This window comes from Gorilla gorilla, chromosome 12, assembly GCF_029281585.2.
Source record: "Gorilla gorilla gorilla isolate KB3781 chromosome 12, NHGRI_mGorGor1-v2.1_pri, whole genome shotgun sequence".
Classification (NCBI taxonomy): Eukaryota; Metazoa; Chordata; class Mammalia; order Primates; family Hominidae; genus Gorilla; species Gorilla gorilla.
Genome location: NC_073236.2, coordinates 35,087,599 through 35,106,438, shown reverse-complemented (window position 1 = coordinate 35,106,438; position 18,840 = coordinate 35,087,599). Strand labels below are relative to the sequence as shown.

The 18,840-nt window shown below is 36.2% G+C and overlaps 1 protein-coding gene across 8 annotated transcripts in view; it reads right to left on the bottom strand.

Annotated features, from left to right (window-relative positions):
* LOC101125154 (ankyrin repeat domain-containing protein 36C) overlaps nt 1–18,840 on the bottom strand; it is a 156,667-nt gene that overhangs the window by 67,450 nt on the left and 70,377 nt on the right. For all 8 annotated transcript variants that reach the window (XM_063695574.1, XM_063695578.1, XM_063695577.1 and 5 more), the window contains 21 exons: nt 18,752–18,780; nt 18,577–18,649; nt 16,861–16,889; nt 16,702–16,774; nt 14,988–15,016; nt 14,825–14,897; nt 13,120–13,148; nt 12,953–13,025; nt 11,250–11,278; nt 11,088–11,160; nt 9,383–9,411; nt 9,216–9,288; nt 7,513–7,541; nt 7,346–7,418; nt 5,638–5,666; nt 5,471–5,543; nt 3,766–3,794; nt 3,598–3,670; nt 1,888–1,916; nt 1,721–1,793; nt 17–45 (listed from right to left, as the gene is read on the bottom strand). In XM_063695574.1, coding sequence (XP_063551644.1) covers nt 17–45; nt 1,721–1,793; nt 1,888–1,916; nt 3,598–3,670; nt 3,766–3,794; nt 5,471–5,543; nt 5,638–5,666; nt 7,346–7,418; nt 7,513–7,541; nt 9,216–9,288; nt 9,383–9,411; nt 11,088–11,160; nt 11,250–11,278; nt 12,953–13,025; nt 13,120–13,148; nt 14,825–14,897; nt 14,988–15,016; nt 16,702–16,774; nt 16,861–16,889; nt 18,577–18,649; nt 18,752–18,780 — 1,049 coding nt within the window. The remainder of the gene's footprint in view (nt 1–16; nt 46–1,720; nt 1,794–1,887; nt 1,917–3,597; nt 3,671–3,765; nt 3,795–5,470; nt 5,544–5,637; nt 5,667–7,345; nt 7,419–7,512; nt 7,542–9,215; nt 9,289–9,382; nt 9,412–11,087; nt 11,161–11,249; nt 11,279–12,952; nt 13,026–13,119; nt 13,149–14,824; nt 14,898–14,987; nt 15,017–16,701; nt 16,775–16,860; nt 16,890–18,576; nt 18,650–18,751; nt 18,781–18,840) is intronic.

Sequence of the window (18,840 nt, the reverse complement as noted above, 5' to 3'; positions counted from 1 at the left end):
ATGAAAGAGTAACTACCTTCTGGGCCGATTGTTTCTGAGGAGACACTGAAAAGTGAAAGAAATATATAATTCATCATATGTGAATATGATAAAGTCGTCCATGCATTCATGCAGTGTTAGCATCAAGCTGTATCCTCCCGCCTGCACTAGTGTAGGATTTGATGTTTTACAGTTTGTGTCTTTGGGACAGGAACATGAGGAAATACACTGAAGAAAATAGGAATACACGCTTCCAGAAAATATACGGTCAGAAATTACAAAGAGGTATTATGCATCATGAGTGTATTACTGAAATAAAAAGTGTCAATATCAATGTGGATATGCCGAATGATGAAAAGAAATGTGATCTAAAATCAGAGGAGCAACTCATACACCGAGGAACCAATGTCAAAGAAGGTACTAAATGCTACTGCATGTTTTTCATGCAAGACATCAGAAGGATTTATACCATTGTACTGCAAGTATTCATCATGCTCTTTAACTTGCCTGGTAATTGAGCAGGTACACAATGACAATGACACTTTAGTAGAATGTACACTTCACAAGTCCTCAGTGGAAGTGTCGCAGCTTCATCAGCTTGGATATAGGTTTGGCTAATCCTGTATACAATATTCTTTATTTTTCAAACCCATGTGGTGTAATAATGTGCCTACATTTGTTGTGTCCTCTAGTTTAGGCTACAGAAATGTTCTTCATCCACTCATGGCAACAAAGTATAATATATAAACCATATCAAAAAGTATAATAAATGATCAAATTTGACATACTTATACAAAATAAAGTTGCTACAAGCATTAGATATGAATAACCTTTTACATTTGGAAATCACTCCAATATTCATTGAAAATAACAATTTTAAAAGTCAATTAATGAATTCAAATTAATTTTGTTTCTAAAATAGTCTGGTTTGAAGTATCATGTTACTCTCTAAAGCATTTTCATTAAATTGCTATTTTATCCAAAGTGAGCTAATTGAAAAGCAAAGCCAATAATGCATATTCATGTTTATTTCACTTCAATAACTAATATCAACAAAACATATATCTCTGACGCCCAAGAGTAACAAAGAGGAGTAATGAGTCACTGTGGTTTATCCCAATTCTAGGAGTCCTTCCTGCTTCCACTGGTTCCTAAAGCAGCCAAAATCAAATCTTCTTTTAGGAAAATATTCGAATATGCATCTGAACTCACGTTTCCTCAGAAGAAACAACAAAATTACCTAAATAACTTCTTATTTTCCCTCCTTTCTGCCTGACAATCCCTCTTCCTTGAGGAAAGTAATTGCTACATCAGCGGTCTCGTTAGTTCTCGTTCTACAGTGTTTATGGGTTATTATGATCACTTTTCCGTCTGTTTTTAAGAACACGATGTGATGTCTGCAAAATCTATACTTCATCTCTATCTCCTACCACCCTTGGTGAAAACATGCTGTAGAATTAAAGCAAAATTATGCTGTCCCCTGAGCCCCTTATGTCTTGACATGCTCTCCAATGTTTCTTCTTCCCAATTTCAATGTGGGGAAGTCTACAATCTTACTTCGAAGATCACGTCCAAGACCAGCAGCATCAGCGTCACCCGAGAACTTATTACAAATGAAGAATCTCAGGTTTGCAAAATCAGAATGTGCAGCTTTGACGAGCCCCCTGCTGATTTATTTGGGGAAGAGAAGTTCTTTTCTATCTGGACTGAACATGACATTAAATGTGTTTTGCAAAATTACCTGTCCCAGATTTTTCTCCATCCTTTATTTCTCTGGCTATATTCGAAACAGAATCTTTCTCATCACCTGTAGTCTGAACGGAATTTGAAACAAAATAATAAATAAATAAAGTACGTTTCATAGACTATACAATTACTAGTTCACAATATAAATAAGAGTTTAATTACCTTCAAGGCTGGTTGTCTCTGAGAAGACACTGAAAAGCAAAAGGGATACATAATCACTCACATGTACGTATGATAAAGTTATTCATACATTCATGCAGTGTTAGCATCAAGCTGTATCCTTCTGCCTGTATTAGGGTAGGATTTGATGTTTCCTACTTTGTGTCTGGGGATTGGAACATGACAGGAATACACTGAAAAAAAGTAATACAGCCTTCATGAAAAATATACTTACAATTTCAAGCATGGTATGATTTGTCATATGTCTAAAACTAAAATAAAACCCTGTCAATATCAACATGGATATGCTGAGTGATGAGGACAAATGTGATCTAAAATCAGAGGAGCAACTCATACACCTGAGAATCAATGTCAAAGCAGGTGGTACTTGATCCCACAGGTCTTTCATGCAAGAAATCAAAAGGATTTACACCATTATACTACAGACATTCATCATGCTCTTTAACTTGCCCGATAACAGAGAAGGTACACAATTACAATGACACTTCAGTTGAATGTACACTTCACGTCTCTTCAGTGGAAGTGTCCTAAATTGATCACCTTGGATATCTGTTTGCTGAAACCGAGTAGATAATATTTATTATTCCTCACACCCACGTGGTGTAATAATTTGCCTAAGTTGCTTGTATCCACTCGTTTAGCTTTCCAAAAGTTTCTTCATGCATTCATGGCACCAAAGGATAATATATTAGCCTCAATAAAAATATCATCAATTATCAATTTTGACATACTTCTACAAAGTGAAACTGCTACAAGCGTTAGATATTAATATGTTTTACATTCAGAAATCACTCCAATATTCATTGAAAATGACCACTTTAGGAGTTAATTAGAATTCCACATACTTTTTGTTTCTAAAATAGTCTTGCTGGGAGTATCATGCTATTCTCTAAAGAAGTTTCATCCAATAGCTATTTTACCCAAGAGTTAGCTCCTTGAACAACGAAGCCAATGTATTCATATTCAAGTTTATCTCATTTTTATAACTAAAATCAACAAAACATGTATCTCTGATGCCTAATAGTAGCAAAGAGGAGTAACGAGTCAGTGTGCTTTATCCCAATTCTAGCATTGTTTCCTGCTTCCAGTAGTTCTTGGAGAAGCCAAAATTTAATGTTCTTTTATGCAAATATTCCAAATTTATCTGAAGTGAGTTCCTTCAGGTTTCCTCAACAGAAACCCCAAAATTACATAAATAACTTCTTCTTTTCTCTCCTTCCTGCCTCACAATCCCTCTTCCTTGTGGAAAATAATTGCTACTTCAGTGATCTTGTTCATTCTCATTCTATGCTGTTTTTGAGGTATTAGGATCACTTTTCCCTCTGTTTATAACAATATGATCTGACGGCTATAATATCTATTACTTCATCTCTTTCTCCTTCCCCTCTTGATGGAAACTTGCTGTAGAATTAAAGCAAAATGATGCTGTCCCCTGAGGCTGTTATGTGCTGAACCACTCTCCTATGGTTCTTCTTCCTAATTTCAATGTAGGGAAGTCTACAATCTTACTACTCAGATCATGGTCAAGGACCAGCACCATCAGGGTCACCCGAGGACTTATTACAAATGAAGAATCTCAGGCATGCTGAATCCAAACATAAAGCTTCAATGAACCCCCCGCTGATTTATTTGGGGAAGTGAATTTCTCTTCTATTTGATTGAACATTACATTAAAGGTGTATTCCAAAATACCTGTCCCAGGTATTTGTCCATCCTTTATTTCTGTGGCTATATTCGAAACAGAATCTTTCTTGACACTTGTAGCCTGAATGGGATTTGAAACAAAATAATCAATACATAAAGTATATATTCATAGACTATACAGTTAATAGTTCAAAATATATATGAGTGTTTAATTACCTTCCAGGCCGGTTGTTTCTGAGAAGACACTGAAAAGCAAAACAGATACATAATCACTCATATGTGCATATGATAAAGTTATTCAAACATTCATGCAGTGTTAGCATCAAGCTGCATCTGTCTGCAGTTATTAGTGTAGGCTTTGATGCTTTATACTTTGTGTTTTGGGATGGGAACATGACAGAATACACTGAAGAAAACAGGAATACAGGTTTCAAGAAATATACACCTAGCATTTCAAACGTAGTATGATTTGTCATATGACTAAAACTAAAATAAAAGTGTCAGTTTCAATAAGGATATGCCGAGTGATGAGGACAAATGTGGTCTAAAATCACAGAAGCAACTAATCACCTGGGAATCAATGTCAAAGCAGGTGGTACATGCACCCGCATGACTTTCATGCAAGATATCCGAATGATTAAACCATTATACTGCAAACATTCAACATGCTCTTTAACTTGCCCAATAACTGAGAAGGTACACAATTACAATGACACTTCATTTGAACGTACACTTCACATCTCTTAAGCGGAAGGGACCTAAATTGATCAACGTGGATATATGTTTCCTGAATCCAAGTAAATAATTCATTATTTCTCACACCCATGTGCTGTAATAATTTGCCTAAGCTTCTTGTATTCTCTAGTTTAGCCTTTTGAACATTTCTTCATCCACTCATGGCAACAAAGTATAATATATAACCTCAATAAAAAGCATCATCAATTATCAATTTTGACATAATTCTACTAAATAAAACTGCTACAAGTATTGGATATTAATCAGCTTTTACACTGGGAAATCACTCCAATATTCATTGAAAATTACCATTTTAGGAGTCAGTTGTTGAATTCAACATTATTTTTGTTTCTAAAATAGTCTTGTTAGGAGTATCATGCTATTCTCTAAAGAATATTCATTAAATACCTATTTTATCCAAGAGTCAGCTCTTTGATCAATGAAGCCAATGCATTCATATTCAAGTTTATCTAATTTCTATAACTAAAATCAACAAAACGTGTAAGTCTGATACCTAACAGTAACAAAGAAGAGTAATTAGTAAATGAAGTTTATCCCAATTCTAGCATTATCTCCTGCACCCAGTAGTTCCAGCAGCTGCCAAAATCAAATCTTCTTTATGCAAATATGCTAAATGCCTCTGAAGTGAGTCCACTCAGGTTTCCTCAGCAGAAACCCCAAAATTACATAAATAACTTCTTTTCCCTCCTTCCTGCCTCACAATCCCTCTTCCTTGGGAAAAATCATTGCTATATCAGTGGTCTCCTTAGTTCTCATTCTACAGTGTCTACAGGTTATTAGGATCACTATTCTGTCTTTTTTATAGCAGTATGATGTGATGTCTGTAAAATCTATACTTCATGTCTTTCTCCTTCTACCCTTATTGAAAACATGCTGTATAATTAAAGCAAAATTATGCTGTTCCCCTGAGCCCCTTATGTCTTGAACTGCTCTCCATATTTCTTCTTCCCAATTTCAATGTGGGGAAGTCTATAATCTTACTGCAAAGATCATGTCCAAGACCAGCAGCATCAGCGTCACCCAAGAACTTATTAAAAATGAAGAATGTCAGGCCTGCTGAATCAGAATGTGCAGTTTTGATGAGCCCCACACTGATTTGTTCGGGGAAGAGAAGTACTTTTCTATCTGGACTGAACATGACATTAAATGTGTTTTGCAAAATTACCTCTTCCAGATTGTTGTCCATCCTTTATTGCTGTGGGTATATTCGAAACAGAATCTTTCTTGTCACTTGTAGCCTGAATGGAATTTGAAACAAAATAATCAATACATAAACTATGTTTCATAGACCACACAGTTAATAGTTCACAATATAAATGAGAGTTTAATTACCTTCAAGGCTGGTTGTTTCTGAGAAGACACTGAAAAGCAAAAGGGATACATAATCACTCATATGTAAATATGATAAAGTTATCCATACATTCCTGCACTGTTGGCATCAAGATGTATCTTCCTGCATGTATTAGTATAGGATTTGATGTTTTCTACTTTGTGACTGGGGACTGGAATATGACAGAAATACACTGAAAAAGGTGAATACAGGCTTCACAAAATATACTTACAATTTCAAACATGGCATGATTTGTCATATGTCCAAAACTAAAATAAAACCGTGTCAATATCAACGTGGATATGCCAAGTGATGAGGACAAATGTGATCTAAAATCAGAGGAGCAACTCATACACTTGAGAATCAATGTCAAAGCAGGTTCTACATGATGCCACATGTCTTCCATGCAAGAAATCAAAAGGATTTACACCATTATAGTACAAACATTCATCATGCTCTTTAACTTGCCCAATAACTGAGAAGGCACACAATTACAATGATATTTCAGTTGAAAGTACACTTCACGTCTCTTCAGTGGAAGTGTCCTAAATTGATCAGCTTGGATTATGTTTGCTGAAACCTAGTAGATAATATTCATTATTTCTCACACCCCTGTGGTGTAATAATTTGTCTAAGTTTCTTGTATCCACTCGTTTAGCCTTCTGAAAGTTTCTTCATCCACTCATGGCACCAAAGGATAATATATTAGCCTCAATAAAAGTATAATCATTTACCAATGTTGACATACTTCTACAAAGTAAACTGCTACAAGCATTAGATGTTAATAAGTTTTACATTCAGAAATCAATCAAATATTCATTGAAAGGACCACTTTAGGAGTTAATTAGAATTCAACATAATTTTTGTTTCTAAAAAGTCTTCTTTGGAGTATCATGCTATTCTCTAAAGAAGTTTCATTCAATAGCTATTTTATCCAAGACTTAGCTCCTTGAACTTTGAAGCCAATGTATTCATATTCATTTATCTCAGTTTTATAACTGAAATCAACAAAACATGTATCTCTGATGCCTAATAGTAAATTACTCCTAAAGAGGAGTAATGAGTCACTGTGGTTTATCCCAATTCTAGCATAGTTTCCTGCTTCCAGTAGTTCCTGGAGCAGCCAAAATCAAATCTTCTTTTATGCAAATGTTCCAAATGTATTGAAGTGAGTTCACTGAGGTTTCCTCAGCAGAAATCCCAAATTACATAAATAACTTCTTCTTTTCCCTCCTTCCTGACTCACAATCCCTATTCCTTGAGGAAAATAATTGCTACATCACTGCTCTTGTTACTTCTCATTCTACAGTGTTTTTGTGGTATTAGGATCACTTTTCCCTCTGTTTATCACAATACAATCTGATGCCTCTAATATCTATTACTTCATCTCTTTCTCTTTCCCCTCTTGATGGAAACATGCTGTAGAATTAAAGCAAAATGATGCTGTCCCCTGAGCCTGTTATGTGTTGAATTGCCGTCAGATGGTTCTTTTTCCCAATTTCAAAGTACAGACATCTAAAATCTTAGTACTTTCAGCATGGCCAAGGACCACAGCATCAGGGTCACCCGAGAACTTATTACAAATTAATAATCTCAGGAATACTGAATCAGAACATGAAGATTTGACGAACCCCCCGCTGCTGTATTTGGTGAAGAGAAGTTCTCCTCTATCTTGAACGAACATCATATTAAATGTGTTTGCAAAATTACCTGTCCCAGATATTTGTTCATCCTTTGTTTCTTTGGCTATATTTGGAATAGAATCTTCCTTGTCACTTGTAGCCTGAATGGAATTTGAAACGGAACAGTCAATAAATAAAGTATATTTCATAGACTATACAGTTAATAGTTCAAAATATAAAAGAGAGTTTCATTACCTTCAAGGCTGGTTTTTTCCGAGAAGACACTGAAAAGTAAAAGGGATACATAATCACTCACATGTAAATATGATAAAGTTATCCATACATTCACACAGTGTTAGCATCAACCTCTGTCCTCCTGCCTGTATTAGTGGAGGCTTTGATGGCTTCTACGTCGTGTCTGGGGACCAGAACATGACATGAATACACTGGAAAAAGGGAACACAGGCTCCATGAAATATACCCATACAATTTCAAAAATGGTATGATTTGTCATGTGTCAAAAACTAAAATAAAACCGTGTAAATATCAATGTGGATATGCTGAGTGATGAGGACAAATGTGATCTAAAATCAGAGGAGCAACTCATACACGTGAGAATCAATGTCAAAACAGGTGCTACATGATCCCACATGTCTTTCATGCAACAAACCAAAAGGATTTACACCATTATACTACAAACATTCATCATGCTCTTTAACTTGCCCAATAACTGAGAAGGTACACAATTACGATGACACTCCAGTGGAACGTACACTTCACATCTATTCAGTGGAAGTGTCCTGAATTGATCACCTTGGATATCTGTTTGCTGATACCTAGTAGATAATATTCATTATCTCTCACACCCATGTAGTGTAATAATTTGCCTAAGTTTCTTGTATCCACTAGTTTAGGCTTCCAAAAATTTCTTCATCCACTCTTGGAACCAAAGGATAATATATTAGCCTCAATAAAAATATCATCAATTATCAACTTTGACATATTTCTACAAAGTAAAATTGCTACAAGCATTAGATATTAATCAGTTTTTCATTCAGAAATCACTGCAATATTGATTGAAAATGACCATTTTAGGAGTTAATTAGAATTCAACATCATACTTGTGTCTAAAATAGTCTTGTTGGGAGTACCGTGTTATTCTCTAAAGAAGTTTCATTAAATAGCTATTTTATCCAAGAGGTAGCTCCTTGAACAAGGAAGCAAATTTATTCATATTCAAGATTATCTCATTTTTATAACTAAAATCAACAAAACATGTATCTCTGATGCCTCCTAGTAACCAAGAGGAGTAATGAGTCAGTGTGGTGTATTCCAATTATACCATTGTTTCCTGCTTCCAGTAGTTCCTGCAGCAGCCAAAATCAAATATTTTTTATGAAAATATTCCAAATGCATCTGAAGTGAGTTCACTCAGGTTTCCTCCGCAGAAACCCCAAAATTATATAAATGACTTCCTCTTTTCACACCTTCCTGCCTCACAATCTGTCTCCCTTAGGAAAATAGTTGCTACACCAGGGGTCTCCTTAGTTCTCCTACAGTGTCTACGGCTTGTTACAACAAGCTTTCTGTCTTTTCTTGGCAGTACGATCTGAAGTGTGTAAATTCTATACTTCCTCTCTTTCTCCTTCCACCCTTACTGAAAACAAGCTGGAGAATTAAAGCAAAATTATGTTGTTCCCCAGAGCCCCTTATGCCTTGAACTGCTCTCCATATTTCTTCTTCCCAATTTCAATGTGGGGAAGTGTATAATCTTACAGCGAAGATCATGTTCCAGACCAGCAGCATCAGCATCACCCACGAACTTATTTGAAATGAAGAATCTCAGGACTGCTGAATCAAAATGTGCAGCTGCAACGAGCCCCCGCTGATTTATTCAGGGAAGAGAACTTCTTACCTATCTGGACTGAACATGACATTAAATCTCTTTTCAAAATTACCTCTCCTAGTTTTTTCTCCATGCTTTTTACCTCTGGCTATATTCAAAAGAGAATCTTTCTTGTCTCTTGTAGCCTAAATGGAATTTGAAATTAAACAATAAATTAATAAAGTATGTTTCATAGACTATACACTTACTAGGTCACAATATAAATGACAGTTTCATTACCTTCAAGCCTGGTGGTTGCTCAGAAGACACTGAAAAGTAAAAGGGATTGATAATCACTCATATGTAAAAATGACAAAATTATCCATACATTCATGCAGTGTTAGCATCAACCTCTGTCCTCCTGCCTGTATTAGCGTAGGCTTTGATGGCTTCTACTTTGTGTCTGGGGACTAGAACAGGACAGAAATACGCTGAGAAAAGGGAATACAGGCTCCATGAAATATAGTCTTAGAATTTCAAACATGGTATGATTTCTCATATGTCGAAAACTAAAATAAAACCGTGTCAATATCAACGTGGATATGCCGAGTGATGAGGACAAAGTGATCTAAAATCAGAGGAGCAACTCATACACCTGAGAATCAATGTCAAAGCAGGTGCTACATGATCCCACACGTCTTTCATGGAACAAATTAAAAGGATTTACACCATTATAGTACAAACATTCATCATGCTCTTTAACTTGCCCAATAACTGAGAAGGCACACAATTACGACGACAATTCAGTTGAACGTACACTTCACATCCCTTCAGTGGAAGTGTCCTAAATTGATCACCTTGGATACCTGTTTGCTGATACCTAGTAGATAATATTCATTATCTCTCACGCCCAGGTGGTGTAATAATTTGCCTAAGTTTCTTGTATCCACTAGCTTAGCCTTCTGAAAGTTTCTTCATCCAGTCGTGGCACCAAAGGATAATATATTAGCCTCAATAAAAATATCATCAATTATCAATTTTGACATACCTATACAAAGTAAAACTGCCACAAGCAGTAGATATTGATCAGTTTTTCATTCAGAAATCACTGCAATATTCATTGAAAATGACCATTTTAGGAGTTAATTAGAATCCAGCATAATTTTTGTTTCTAAAATAGCCTTGTTGGGAGTATCATGTTGTTCTCTAAAGAAGTTTCATGAAATAGCTATTGTATCCAAGAGGTAGCTCCTTGAACAAGGCAGCCAATGTATTCATATTCAAGTTTGTCTCACTTCTATAACTAAAATCAACAAAATATGTATCTCTGATGCCTAATAGTAACAAAGAGGAGTAATGAGTCAGTGTGTTTTTTATGCTAATTCTAGGATTGTTTCCTTCTTCCAGCAGTTCCTGCAGCAGCCAAAATCAAGTATTTTTTATTAAAATATTCCAAATGCATCTGAAGTGAGTTCACTCAGGTTTCCTCAGCACAAACCCCAAAATTATATAAATGACTTCCTCTTTTCACACCTTCCTGCCTCACAATCTGTCTTCCTTGGGAAAATGATTGCTACAACAGGGGTCTCCTTAGTTCTCCTACAGTGTGTACGGGTTATTACAACAGGTTTTCTGTCTGTTTTTAGCAGTACGATGTGACGTCTGTAAAATCGATACTTCCTCTCTTTCTCCTTCCACCCTTACTGAAAACAAGCTGGAGAATTAAAGCAAAACTATGCTGTTCCCCAGAGCCCCTTATGTCTTCAACTGCTCTCCATATATCTTCTTCCCAACTTCAACATGTGGAAGTGTATAATCTTACAGTGAAGGTCATGTTCCAGACCAGCAGCATCAGCATCACCCAAGAACTTACTACAAATGAAGAATCTCTGGCCTGCTGAATCAGAAAGCGCAGCTTTGACGAGCCACCCGCTGATTTATTTGGGGAAGGGAACTTCTTATCTATCTGGACTGAACATGACATTAAATCTGTTTTCAAAATTACCTTTTCTAGATTTTTCTCCATCCTTTTTTTCTCTGGCTATATTCAAAACAGAATCTTCCTCGTCACTTGTAGCCTGAATTTGAAACGAAATAACAAATAAATGAGGTATGTTTCATAGACCATATATTAACTCATTCACAATATAAATGAGAGTTTCATTACCTTCAAGGCTGGTGGTTTCTGAGAAGACACTGAAAAGCAAAAGGGATTCATAATCACTCATATGTAAATATGACAAAGATATCCATATATTCATGCAGTGTTAGCATCAACCTCTGTCCTCCTGCCTGTATTAGTGGAGGCTTTGATGGCTTCTACTTTGTGTCTGGGGACCAGAACGTGACAGAAATACACTGAAAAAAGGGAACACAGGCTCCATGAAATATACCCTTACAATTTCAAATATGGTATGATTTGTCATGTGTCAAAAACTAAAATACAACCGTGTCAATATCAAGCTGCATATGCTGAGTGATGAGGACAAAAGTGATCTAAAATCAGAGGAGCAACTCATATTCGTGAGAATCAATGTCAAAACTGGTGCTACATGATCCCATATGTCTTTCATGCAACAAATCAAAAGGATTTACACCATTATACTACAAACATTCATCATGCTCTTTAACTTGCCCAATAACTGAGAAGGCACACAATTACGATGACACTTCAGTTGAACGTACACTTCACATATCTTCAGTGGAAGTGTCCTGAATTGATCACCTTGGATATCTGTTTGCTGATACCTAGTAGATAATATTCATTATCTCTCACACCCATGTAGTGTAATAATTTGCCTAAGTTTCTGGTATCCACTAGTTTAGGCTTCTGAAAGTTTCTTCATCCACTCTTGGCACCAAAGGATAATATATTAGCCTCAATGAAAATATCATCAATTATCAACTTTGACATACTTCTACAAAGTAAAATGGCTACAAGCATTATATATTAATCAGTTCTTCATTCAGAAATAACTGCAGTATTCATTGAAAATGACCATTTTGGGAGTTAATTAGAATCCAACATCATTCTTGTGTCTAAAACAGTCTTGTTGGGAGTATCGTGTTATTCTCTAAAGAAGTTTCATTAAATAGCTATTTTATCCAAGAGGTAGCTCCTTGAACAAGGAAGCAAATTTATTCATATTCAAGATTATCTCATTTTTATAACTAAAATCAACAAAACATGTATCTCTGATGCCTCCTAGTAACCAAGAGGAGTAATGAGTCAGTGTGGTGTATTCCAGTTATACCATTGTTTCCTGCTTCCAGTAGTTCCTGCAGCAGCCAAAATCAAATATTTTTTATGAAAATATTCCAAATGCATCTGAAGTGAGTTCACTCAGGTTTCCTCAGCACAAACCCCAAAATTATATAAATGACTTCCTCTTTTCACACCTTCCTGCCCACAATCCGTCTTCCTTAGGAAAATAGTTGCTACACCAGGGGTCTCCTTAGTTCTCCTACAGTGTCTACGGCTTGTTACAACAAGCTTTCTGTCTTTTCTTGGCAGTACGATCTGAAGTGTGTAAATTCTATACTTCCTCTCTTTCTCCTTCCACCCTTACTGAAAACAAGCTGGAGAATTAAAGCAAAATTATGTTGTTCCCCAGAGCCCCTCATGCCTTGAACTGCTCTCCATATTTCTTCTTCCCAATTTCAATGTGGGGAAGTGTATAATCTTACAGCGAAGATCATGTCCCAGACCAGCAGCATCAGCATCACCCACGAACTTATTTGAAATGAAGAATCTCAGGACTGCTGTATCAGAATGTGCAGCTTCAACGAGCCCCCCGCTGATTTATTCAGGGAAGAGAATTTCTTATCTATCTGGACTGAACATGACGTTAAATCTCTTTTCAAAATTACCTCTCCTAGTTTTGTCTCCATCCTTTTTTCCTCTGGCTATATTCAAAACAGAATCTTTCTCGTCACTTGTAGCCTGAATGGAATTTGAAATGAAATAATAAATTAATAAAGTATGTTTCATAGACTATACATTTACTAGTTCACAATATAAATGACAGTTTCATTACCTTCAAGCCTGGTGGTTTCTGAGAAGACACTGAAAAGCAAAAGGGATTCATAATCACTCATATGTAAATATGACAAAGATATCCATACATTCACGCAGTGTTAGCATCAACCTCTGTCCTCCTGCCTGTATTAGCGTAGGCTTTGATGGCTTCTGCTTTGTGTCTGGGGACTAGAACATGACAGAAGTACACTGAGAAAAGGGAATACAGGCTCCATGAAATATACCCTTGCAATTTCAAACATGGTATGATTTCTCATATGTCGAAAACTAAAATAAAACCATGTCAATCTCAATGTGCATAGGCCGAGTGATGAGAACATATGTGATCTAAAATCAGAGGAGCAACTCACACACCTGAGAATCAATGTCAAAGCAGGTGCTACATGATCCCACATGTCTTTCATGCAACAAATCAAAAGGATTTACACCATTATACTACAAACATTCATTAGGCTCTTTAACTTGCTCAATAACTGAGAAGGCACACAATTGCGATGATACTTCAGTTGAACTTACACTTCACATCTCTTCAGTGGAAGTGTCCTAAATTGATCACCTTGGATACCTGTTTGCTGATACCTAGTAGATAATATTCATTATCTCTCACACCCATGTAGTGTAATACTTTGCTTAAGTTTCTTGTATCCACTAGTTTAGCCTTCCAAAAGTTTGTTCATCCACTCATGGCACCAAAGGATAATATATTAGCCTCAATAAAAATAACATCCATTATCAATTTTGACATATTTCTACAGAGTAAAACTGCTACAGGCATTAGATATTAAGAAGTTTTACATTCAGAAATCATTCCAATATTCACTGAAAATGATCACTCTAGGACTTAATTAGAATGCAACATAATTTTTGTTTCTAAAATAGACTTGTTAGGAGTATCATGTTATTTTCTAAAGAAGTTTCATTAAACAGCTATTTTATCCAAGAGGTAGCTCCTTGAACAAGTAAGCCAACCTATTCATATTCAAGTTTATCTCATTTCTATAACTAAAATCAACAAAACATGTATCTCTGATGCCTAATAGTAACAAAGAGGAGTAATGAGTCATTGTGTTTTTATGACAATTCAAGCACTGTTTCCTGCTTCCAGCAGTTGCTGGAGCTGCCAAAATCAAATATTCTTTATGCAAACGTTCCAAATGCATCTGACATGAGTTCACTGAGGTTTCCTCAGCAGTAACCCCAAAATTAAATAAATGACTCCCTCTTTTCAGACCTTACTGCCTCACAATCCGTCTTCATTCGGAAAATAATTGCTACATCAGGGGTCTCCTCAGTTCTCCTTCTACAGTGTCTACCGGTTATTATGAACAGTTTTCTGTCTGGTTTTAGCACTGCGATGTGACGTCTGTAAAATCTGTACTTCCTCCCTTTCTCCTTACACCCTTAATGAAAAGATGTTACAGAATTAAAGCAAAATTATGCTGTGTCCCAGAGCCCCTTATGTCTTCAACTACTCTCCATATTTCTTCCTCCCAATTGCAATGTGGGGATGCGTATAATCTTACAGCGAAAATCATGTTCCAGACCAGCAGCAACAGCGTAACTCAAGAACTTATTAAAAATGAAGAATCTCAGGCCTGCTGAATCAGAATGTGCAGCTTCGACCAGCCCCCCACTGATTTATTCAGGGAAGAGAACTTCTTATCTGGACTGAATATGATATTAAATGTGTTTTGCAAAATTACCTGTCCTAGATATTTCTCCATCCTTTTTTTCTCTGGTTATATTCGAAAAAGAATCTTTCTCATCACTTGTAGCCTGAATGGAATTTGAAACAAAATAATAAATAAGGTATGTTTCATAGGCTATATGTTTACTAGCTCACAATATAAATGGGAGTTTCATTACCTTCAAGGCTGGTTTTTTCTGAGAAGACACTGAAAAGCAAAAGGGATACGTAATCACTCACTCGTAAATATGATAAAGTTATCCATACATTCACACAGTGTTAGCATCAACCTCTGAACTCCTGCCTGTATTAGTAGAGGCTTTGATGGCTTCTACTTTGTGTCTGGGGACCAGAACGTGACAGAAATACCCTGAAAAAAGGGAACACAGGCTCCATGAAATATACCCTTACAATTTCAAACATGGTATGATTGTCATGTGTCGAAAACTAAAATACAACCGTGTCAATATCAAGGTGGATATGCTGAGTGATGAGGACAAATGTGATCTAAAATCAGAGGAGCAACTCATACACGTGAGAATCAATGTCAAAACAGGTGCTACATGATCCCACATGTCTTTCATGCAAGAAACCAAAGGATTTACAACATTACACTACAAACATTCATCATGCTCTTTAACTTGCCCAATAACTGAGAATGCACACAATTACGATGACGCTTCAGTTGAATGTACACTTCATATCTCTTCAGTGGAAGTGTCCTAAATTGGTCACCTTGGATATCTGTTTGCTGATACCTAGTAGATAATATTCTTTATCTCTCACACCCATATGGTGTAATAATCTGCCTAAGTTTCTTGTATCCACTAGTTTAGGCTTCCGAAAGTTTCTTCATCCAGTTGTAGCACCAAAGGATAATATTTTAGACTCAATAAAAATATCATCAATTATCAATTTTGACATACCTATACAAAGTAAAAGTGCTACAAGCATTAGATATTGATCAGTTTTTCATTCAGAAATCACTGCAATATTCATTGAAAATGAACATTTTAGGAGTTAATTAGAATCCAGCATAATTTTTGTTTCTAAAATAGCCTTGTTGGGAGTATCATGTTGTTCTCTAAAGAAGTTTCATGAAATAGCTATTGTATCCAAGATGTAGCTCCTTGAACAAGGAAGCCAATGTATTCAGATTCAAGTTTGTCTCATTTCCATAACTAAAATCAACAAAACATGTATCTCTGATGCCTAATAGTAACAAAGAGGAGTAATGAGTCAGTGTGTTTTTATGCCAATTCTAGGATTGTTTCCTTCTTCCAGCAGTTCCTGCAGCAGCCAAAATCAAGTATTTTTTATTAAAATATTCCAAATGCATCTGAAGTGAGTTCACTCAGGTTTCCTCAGCAGAATCCCCAAAATTATATAAATGACTTCCTCTTTTCACACCTTCTTGCCTCACAATCCATCTTCCTTGGGAAAATGATTGCTACACCAGGGGTCCCCTTAGTTCTCCTACAGTGTGTACGGGTTATTACAACAAGTTTTCTGTCTGTTTTTAGCAGTACGATGTGACGTCTGTAAAATCGATACTTCCTCTCTTTCTCCTTCCACCCTTAGTGAAACCATGCTGTAGAATTAAAGCAAAACTATGCTGTTCCCCAGAGCCCCTTATGGCTTGAACTACTCTCCATATTTCTTCTTCCCAATTTCAATGTGGGGAAGTGTATAATCTTACTGCAAAGATCACGTTCCAGGCCAGCAGCATTAGCGTCACCCAAAAATTATTACAAATGAAGAATCTCAGGACTGCTGGATCAGAATGTGCAGCTACGGCGAGCCCCCCCTCCCGCCCTCCACTGATTTATTCGGGGTAGAGACGTTCTTTTCTATCTGGATTAACCATGACATTGAATGTGTTTTGCAAATTACCTGTCCCAATTTTTTCTCCATCCTTTATTTCTGTGGCTATGTTCGAAACAGAATCTTCCTCGTCAGTTGCAGCCTGAATGGAATTTGAAAGAAAATAATAAATAAATAAATCAATGAAGTATGTGTCATAGACTACAATGTAAATGAGAGTTTAATTACCTTCAAGGCTGGTTGTTTCTGAGAAGACACTGAAAAGCAAAAGGGATACATAATCACTCATATGTAAATATGATAAAGTTATCCATACATTCACACAGTGTTAGCATCAAGCTGTATCCTTCTGCCTGTACTAGTGTAGGCCCTGATGTCTTCTACTTTGTGTCTTGGGACTGGAACATGACAGAAATACACTGATAAAAGGGAATACAGGCACCATGAAATATATCCTTACAATTTCAAACATGGTATGATTTGTCATATGTCGAAAACTAAAATAAAACCGTGTCAATATCAATGTGGATATGCCAAGTGATGAGGACAAAGTGATCTAAAATCAGAGGAGCAACTCATACACGTGAGAATCAATGTCAACGCAGGTGCTACATGATCCCACATGTCTTTTATGCAGGAAATCAAAACGATTTACACCATTATACTACAAACATTCATCATGCTCTTTAACTTGCCCAATAACAGAGAAGGCACACAGTTACCATGACACTTCAGTTGAACATACACTTCACACCCCTTCAGTGGAAGTGTCCTAAATTGATCACCTTGGATATCTGTTTGCTGATACCTAGTAGATGATATTCATTATCTCTCACACCCATGTAGTATAATAATTTGCCTAAGTTTCTTGTATCCACTAGTTTATCCCTCCGAAAGTTTCTTCATCCAGTCGTGGCACCAAAGGATAATATGTTAGCCTCAATAAAAATATCATTAATTATCAATTTTGACATACTTCTACAAAGTAAAACTGCTACAAGTGTTAGATATTGAGCAGTTTTTCATTCAGAAATCACTGCAATATTCATTGAAAATTATCATTTTAGGACTTAATTAGAATTCAACATAATTTTTGTTTCTAAAACATACTTCTTGGGAGTATCATGTTAGTCTCTAAAGAAGTTTCATGAAATAGCTATTTCATCCAAGAGGTAGCTCCTGGAACAAGGAAGCCAATGTATTCATATTCAAGTTTATCTCATTTTTATAAGTAAAGTCAACAAAACATGTATCTCTGATGCCAAATAGTAACAAAAAGGAGTAATGAGTCAGTGTGCTTTATCCCAATTCTAGCATTGTTTCCTGCTTCCAGTAGTTCCTGGAGCTGCCAAAATCTAATATTTTTAAAGCACATATTCCAAATGCATGTGAAGTGAGTTCACTCAGATTTCCTCAGCAGAAACCCCTAAATTATATAAATAACTTCTTTTCCCTCCTTCCTGTCTGACAATCCATCATCCTTGGGAAAATAATTGCTACATCAGGGGTCTCCTTAGTTCTCGTTCTACAGTGTCTATGGGTTATTACTATCAGTTTTCTGTCTTTTCTCAGCAGTACGATGTGACGTCTGTAAAATCTATACTTCCTCTCTTTCTCCTTCCACTCTTAGTGAAACCATGCTGTAGAATTAAAGCAAAACTATGCTGTTCCCCAGAGCCCCTTATGTCTTGAACCTCTCTCCATATTTCTTCTTCCCAATTTCAACGTGGGGAAGTGTATAATCTTACTGCAAAGATCACGTTCCAAGCCAGCAGCATTGGCGTCACCCAAGAATTTATTACAAATGAAGACTCTCAGCACTGGTGGATCAGAATGTGCAGCTTCGGCGAGCCCCCCCACCCGCCCTCCACTGATTTATTCGGGGTAGAGAAGTTCTTTTCTATCTGGATTGGACATGACATTTAATGTCTTTTGCAAAATTACCTGTCCCAGATTTTTCTCCATCCTTTATTTCTGTGGCTATATTCGAAACAGAATCTTCCTCGTCAGTTGTAGCCTGAATGGAATTTGAAAGAAAATAATAAATAAATAAATCAATGAAGTATGTTTCATAGACTACAGATTTACTAGTTCACAATGTAAATGAGAGTTTAATTACCTTCAAGGCTGGTTGTTTCTGAGAAGACACTGAAAAGCAAAAGGGATATATAATCACTCATATATAAATATGATAAAGTTATCCATACA